General features: G+C 46.7%; 1 protein-coding gene across 1 annotated transcript in view; it reads right to left on the bottom strand.

Annotated features, from left to right (window-relative positions):
- LOC308382214 (diacylglycerol kinase eta) overlaps positions 1 to 7500 on the bottom strand; it is a gene marked incomplete at both ends in the record, with an annotated part of 106148 nt that overhangs the window by 12041 nt on the left and 86607 nt on the right. The window contains 6 exons of the mRNA XM_080859907.1: positions 110 to 208; positions 1632 to 1881; positions 3476 to 3575; positions 4937 to 5028; positions 5471 to 5555; positions 7430 to 7500. The exon at positions 7430 to 7500 is cut by the window's right edge and continues 69 nt beyond it. Coding sequence (XP_080716033.1) covers positions 110 to 208; positions 1632 to 1881; positions 3476 to 3575; positions 4937 to 5028; positions 5471 to 5555; positions 7430 to 7500 — 697 coding nt within the window. The remainder of the gene's footprint in view (positions 1 to 109; positions 209 to 1631; positions 1882 to 3475; positions 3576 to 4936; positions 5029 to 5470; positions 5556 to 7429) is intronic.

Consider the following 7500-nt stretch of genomic DNA (forward strand, 5'->3'; position numbering starts at 1 on the left):
CACGGAATGTCACGCGGACCACTACTGGAATTTGAAGGTGGAGTCTGAGGCTGGGAATGGTGACGTACGGTTTCCGTGTTCCGCTGCGCAGGAATGCTGTTCTACTCACGCGTGTCGGCCTCCTTGAGCTCGTCGCTGCTCTGCCGCTTGATGGAGGAGCACGAGGACATCCGCTGCACCTGCGTGTGGCGGTTCTGCTCGTCCACCACTGAGAGAGGGAACGGGAAGGAAAGAGAAAAAAAGAAAGACAGAGAGAGAGAGAGAGAGAGAGGGAGAGAGAGAGAGAGAGAGGGATTAGATTATTTTACTAGTCTTTAAATCACTCCATAGTCACCTGAATATATATATACAGTATGTCAGACATGCCCTCAAGGAACACGCCCAGTAGATCCCTGAGGTCTTCTGGCAATAACTCTTAACAGTTCTAAAGGCCAGGACAAAGAGTCATGGAGAGGCAGCTTTTAGTTTCTATGCCCCCAGCCTTTGGAGTACTCTTCCAGAGGACCTAAGAATGGCTAAAAAGGTGGAAACCTTTAAATGTGCACTTCTCGCATCTCGCCTATCATTCTCTGTAATATTCATCTGTCTTCAGTGGTGTGTAGTGGGTCTGCTGTACATGTGTATGTATGTGTGGGCTTTTTTCATACGTTTGCACTTACATGATATGGTTTTCTCATCCCTCTGGAAAATCTGTCTCATACAAGTGTTTGTAGTTTAACTCCAGTGATGAGTTCAACTACAGGGTACGGTATGGTGTGGTGTGGTGTGGTGTGGTGTGGTGTGGTGTGCTGTGCTGTGGAGTGGTGTGGCGTGGCGTGGCGTTGCGTGGCTTGGCTTGGCGTGGCTTGGCGTGGCGTGGCGTGGTGTGGCGTGGCGTGTTGTGGTGTGGCGTGTTGTGGTGTGGTGTGGTGTGTTGCCCTATGTTATGGTGTGATAGAGTGTTGTGTGGTGTGGTGTTGTATGGTAATGTATGATATAGTGTGGTGTGGTGTGGTGTGGTGTGGTGTGGCATGGTATGGTTATGTATGATATAGTGTGGTGTGGTGTGGCATGGTAAGGTGTGATATAGTGTGGTGTGGTACGGTGTGGTATGGTATGGCATGGTAAGGGGTGATATTGTGTGGTATGGTATGGTATGGCATGGTAAGGTGTGATATAGTGTGGTGTGATATAGTGTGGTGTGGTGTGGTGTTGTATGGTATGGCATGGTAAGGGAGTGATATAGTGTGATATAGTGTGGTGTGGTATGGTAAGGTGTGATATAGTGGCCCAGTGCCCAGACACACCACACTATATCACACCACAACACACCACACTATATCACACCACACCACATCACACCTTAACACACCACACCACACTATATCACACCTTAACACACCACACCACACCACACTACAAAAAAGCAAAAAAGCTTCAGGGCGAAACTTCACGTCGGGGTGCTGTTCGCCCTGTCGGGGCTTATTTTCCCGATAATGACCAGCGTTCTATACATTATCCCTTACGTATGATAAAGTGTGGTGTGGTATGGTGTGGTGTGGTATGGCATGGTAAGGTGTGGTGTGGTGTGGTGTGGTGTGGTGTGGTATGGCATGGTAAGAGGTGATGTGGTGTGTCTGGGCACTGGGCACCTTTCTCGGCCTGCTCGATGATCTGCCGCAGGGCCTTCTTCAGGCTGTTGGCCCTCAGCATGAGCTGCTCTCGGCTCCTGAAGGGCCGGGGCACCGCGGGGCCGTCGCCGGGGGAGTCGCCTGACGAGGAGTTGGCCCCGTCCTCGCCCTCCGAGCGGGGCGACATGGAGCCCATGGGCACCAGCTGGGCATCGGCATCCTCGCTCAGGGCCTTCACCAGGGAGTCCAGCTTCTCGTTTAGCAGGGCACACTAAAGAGGGCAGGAGGGAGAGACCAGTTTAACCATGGCACACACTAGAGTGGGCAGGAGAGAGACCAGTTTAAACATGACACACTGGAGAGGGCAGGAGAGACCAGTTTAAACATGGCACACACTAGAGTGGGCAGGAGAGAGACCAGTTTAAACATGGCACACACTAGAGTGGGCAGGAGAGAGACCAGTTTAAACATGGCACACACTAGAGAGGGCAGGAGAGAGACCAGTTTAAACATGGCACACACTAGAGTGGGCAGGAGAGACCAGTTTAAACATGGCACACACTAGAGTGGGCAGGAGAGACCAGTTTAAACATGGCACACACTAGAGTGGGCAGGAGAGACCAGTTTAAACATGACACAGTGCAGAGGGCAGGAGAGACCAGTTTAAACATGGCACACTGTAGAGGGTGGGCAGGAGAGACCAGTTTAAACATGGCACACACTAGAGAGGGCAGGAGAGAGACCAGTTTAAACATGACACACACTAGAGAGGGCAGGAGAGAGACCAGTTTAAACATGACACACACTAGAGAGGGCAGGAGAGAGACCAGTTTAAACATGACACAGTGCAGAGGGCAGGAGGGAGAGACCAGTTTAAACATAGCACACTGGAGAGGGTGGGCAGGAGGGAGTCACATCATTGTACCTTAGCCCAGTCAAATAAGGACCCCTGTCACACTGTCTTATTGCGTTATCTTAATTAACTAACAAACTGTCATTCTATCTGTTTTGGAGTAGTTTATTTAACACCATCCGGCAGTATTTCTGTCTCAATATCTTATTTTAAGTGCCACAGAAGTAGCGTAAGTATCATAAAGGCTAATAGATGGTGTCATATTGTTCCATGCCTTCAGGCAGTCAGTGTTGAGCATGACAACAAAGCTAGGAAATTAGCCGATGAGGAAGAAGGGATGTCTAGTTCAGAATTCACTTCGAGCTGATGTGTTTGCTCTGGTGGGGGCGTCAGAGAGTGAGAGAGTGATAGAGAGAGAGAGAGGGAGAGAGAGAGAGAGAGAGAGAGAGAAAGAGGGAGGGAGAGAGAGAGGGAAAGCTAATAAATTAATAATGACATTAAACAATAAGCAATATTATCCTTCACCTCTCCCACGTCTTCTCAACCCACCAGGCCCGGCAGGAATACCTGTTATACAACCTTTTACATAACCCTTCAACACACACACACACACACACACACACACACACACACACACACACACACACACACACTACGTATAGACACTGGATGTATGTACACAATCACAAACACAAAATGTGCTATACACTATACAATCCCTTACGCCTACCTAGCCTTAAAGACACAAATACACACACACACACACAGATACAGAGCCAATCACTCCTACTTGCCTCACACACACACACACAAACACACACAAACACACAGACACACACAAACACACACTGACACACAGACACACACAGATGCATTAAACAAGCGCTCCTACTTGCCTCACACACACACACCGACACACAGTCACACACACATACACACACAGTCACACACACATACACACACAGTCACACACACATACACACACTGGCATTAAACAAGCGCTCCTACTTGCCTTTTTAGCCATGGCATCCGCCTCCTCCCGGTTCTCTGCTGCTCGCTCATAGGCTTTGCCCACCTCCGCCACAAAGTCATTCACCGTCCCACACAGAAACCTGCCCCCGGGACAGAGAGAGAGAGGGGGGAGAGGGAGAAAGAGAGAGAGAGGGAGAGAGAGAGAGATAGAGAGAGGGAGGGAGAGAGAGAGAGAGAAGGAGAGAGAGAGAGAGAGAGAGAGAGAAAAGAGAGAGAGAGGGAGAAAAAGAGAGAGAGAGGGAGAGAGAGATAGAAAGAGAGGGAGGGAGAGAGAGAGAGAGAGAGAGAGAGGGAGAGAAAGATGGAGAGAAGGAGGGAGAGAGAGAGAGAAATGGAGAGAAAGAATAAAGAGACAAAAGGTCAAGTAAAATAGGATAAGGGAGAGAGACAGTGGGAAGGAAATAAATAGTATGTGAAAGAGAGCGAGTGGATAGAGAGATGAAGAGAGGGAAATGAAGAGAGAGAGAGAGAGAGGGAGAGAGAGAGAGAGAGAGAGAGAGAAACAGACATGAAATGCATTAAGTATGAGATGCTGAGAGAAGAGTATATAGAGTATACCTCCCAATGTACGGTTTATGTGTATGATACACCCAGCAGTGAAGAGCAATAAGAAAGTTTGTCAGCATCTGCCAAGGGGAACCATTTTTTTTTTTTGCATGCCGTTGGGGAACCTTTCTTGGTTCCCATTAGGAGCATTATCGTACACGGTTCCCCTTGAGCATCCTCCCAGCTGATGCTGCTTTTAGGATCACTAAGAACTTCCTCCAAAGTAACGACATCCTGCCTTTTAACCGCAGAAACCCCCTGAGCATGTTTCATGCTACCTCGACCTCAGATGATCTGTGCTGAGCTCAGATAAAACTTTCCTTTTTAACATTTTTGTGTTTGTCAGAACAATGTTTTCCACTAAGTGATTTTGTAGGAACTTAGGACCAATTTATACACAGGTTTTCGGCCGACATCTGTATGCAGACAGTTTTTTTTCAGCGTCTAAACGCAAATTTAACTGTCGGTGTACAGACTGTGCCGACATCGCGAAAACCTGTGTATACATTGGGCCTTAGTATCCGGTCAAATATGAGCCACCATGTCTGGGCACAGACACACACTGGAATTCTTAACCTCTGGATGAGTAGGGTTTGAAAAGAGGCAGTTTATTCTGTCTATTTGATCTTACTGGTGTCAAGTCATCAGTGTTTTAATCTCACTATTTAGTAATGGTTGAAAAACATGGGCAATGAAAAAACATGGGCAAATCTTAATCTATAATGTCACCACAGAGGCCATAGATTTCAGCAACAACAATAACAACAAAAACAACTACAAGACACCCAATATGAATGTGAGTAAGGTTACTTTGGAATACAAATTCAACAAGCCACCATCACTGCTGTCAATGAGATGTGCTGCTATTTATAGAACATCATCTAGCTGTGCTTACTTGGCAGAAGATATGACATCACTGTGCTGGTCTGAGTCCAGTATCTTGGTGAGGTGTGAGACCACAGAGTCTGCATACTGGGTCATCTGGACCTGTTGGAGTTTAAGGTCAGGTTCAAGGTCAAGGTCAAGGTCAAGGTCAAGGTCGAGGTCAAGGTCAAGTTCACTTCAATGAAGATCAACAGCAGCGGAAAATCTGTGTCTGTCTTACATTTAGATTACGTCCATGACAGGAATTTAGTTGTTGTGTTTTTTTTTTCCAATTCAGTTGATGTCAAGAAGGTAACCCACAACAATGACCCCTCAAACTTCATATCGCAATACACGATTCTTCACATGGCAGCAGATTTGTAGTGATGCTTCACATAATTATGATTAATTATAACATGATTAATTATAACATGATTAATTATAACATGATTTCTCCACGGGAGCCCAATCCGAAGCATTCAAGTTGGCTAGCTGAGCTGCGGATGTTATTAGGTAGAACTAACAGAGGGGTTAAAGGTCATAGAGTTTTAGAAGGCAAACGGACCTGAACAGTAATCTCCTGAGGGTCGTCCTCCTTCACTATGGCTGGAGTGTTTTTAGTCGGCACTTCATACGTCATTATGCTCCACCTGACCGGGGAGAAAGAGAGAGAGATAGAGAGAGAGAAATAGAGAGGGAGAGAGAGAGAAAGAGAGAAAAAGAGAGAGAGAGAGAGGGTAAAGTTAAGTGCATAGGGTGTTGTCAGAATTGGAAGAAAGAAAGGATCATATAGATAGAGAGAGGAGCGAGAGCGGAAGAGTAGAGGGTTGATAGATAATTTAGGTAAAGAAAGAAAGAAATGACTGAAAAGTAAGACACTAAAAGGAAAGTCAAAGTTAAGATGAGGGGGAGGAGACACAGCAGGCTTACAGCAGAGTGAACGCAAAAGCTGTGTTCAGAACATCCACTCCCTCACTCACGCTACACAAAAGCTGTGTTCAGAACATCCACTCCCTCACGCTTCACAAAAGCTGTGTTCAGAACATCCACTCCCTCACGCTTCACAAAAGCTGTGTTCAGAACATCCACTCCCTCACTCACGCTACACAAAAGCTGTGTTCAGAACATCCCCCCACTCACCCTACACAAAAGCTGTGTTCAGAACATCCCCCCACTCACACTACACAAAAGCTGTGTTCAGAACATCCACTCCCTCACGCTACACAAAAGCTGTGTTCAGAACGTCCACTCACTCACGCTACACAAAAGCTGTGTTCACAACATCCACTCCCTCACGCTACACAAAAGCTGTGTTCAGAACATCCACTCCCTCACGCTACACAAAAGCTGTGTTCAGAACATCCACTCACTCACGCTACACAAAAGCTGTGTTCACAACATCCACTCCCTCACGCTACACAAAAGCTGTGTTCAGAACATCCACTCCCTCACGCTACACAAAAGCTGTGTTCAGAACAGCCACTCCCACTAGTGCTGTTCAAATTCTCAACTGTAAAATGTATTCGCATTGCACAGCTTGTGTGTTGCACTCTGTAGTGTAAAGACGAAGAACATTCCAGTGTCTCCAGTAAACCACAATTCATTGCAAGGTGAACAAACTGAAGGAGAAGACTGGACATTCCTTAGTTTAAATGTTGGTCACCGGCTGGATATGTGTAAATGGTGCCTGAAACTTTCAAATGAAGCTACGTCTGACAGTTTAGAATAGAGTCCACTGCAAATAGTTTTGTTGTGTTGTAATGTTTTAACTCTCACTCTTACTCTACTCTTACTCACTTAGTCCACCCTACATTTGCACATACTCTGCACTTTTATTGCTATTTTGCACTTACTGGTTAGATGCTAAACTGCATTTCGTTGTCTCAGTACTTGTACTCTGTGCAATGACAATAAAGTTGAATCTAATCTAATCTAATCTAATCTAACTCTCTCATGTGAGTCAGTGAATGAGTGAGTGACTGAGTGGTGGATCTTCCGAACACAGCTAAAATCATGAGAAAGAAAGAAGGCTAATCCCAGTACAGTAGAATTAACTCTGCCCAGCACCCCCTCTCCATTGCTGCCCACCTCGGGGCCCTGTGGCTGGGTTATGTGAAAAGGTGAAGTCCCTCCCCCTTCTCACTGTGGTCCATGAGGGAAGAAGGACTGGACCTTACCTAAATGGTTGGGTCCGGATTCCCCCACCCCTGTGGAGGGGTCCAATTACCTCTTAATTGGACCAAGGTGGCCCTACTTAAGGTGCACCTCATTGTTTGAGAGAGGAAGGACAGACTGAACATGGGCTTGGACAAGGTACTAGACCAAACCTGAATGCTCAGAGGGGAACCTTGTCTAGTATCGGCTTTAGCATGTTCAGTTTGTGTTTGTATGTTTTGGGGTTTTTAAAAAACCCTGTTGTAAATAAATGTAGCTATTTTTTTCTCCTGCGTTGTGTGTTCGTGCCTGCAACCCCATTCTACCAGGCTACATCCCACATGGTGAGGTGGCCCTGTTGCTGGGTTACCTGTCCAGCATCTTGGTGGTGGCTCTCTCCAGCTTCTCCAGGGTCTCCATCAGCTGGGCGTCATCGTCACA

This window comes from Sprattus sprattus, assembly GCF_963457725.1.
Source record: "Sprattus sprattus genome assembly, chromosome: 21".
Lineage (NCBI taxonomy): Eukaryota > Metazoa > Chordata > Actinopteri > Clupeiformes > Clupeidae > Sprattus > Sprattus sprattus.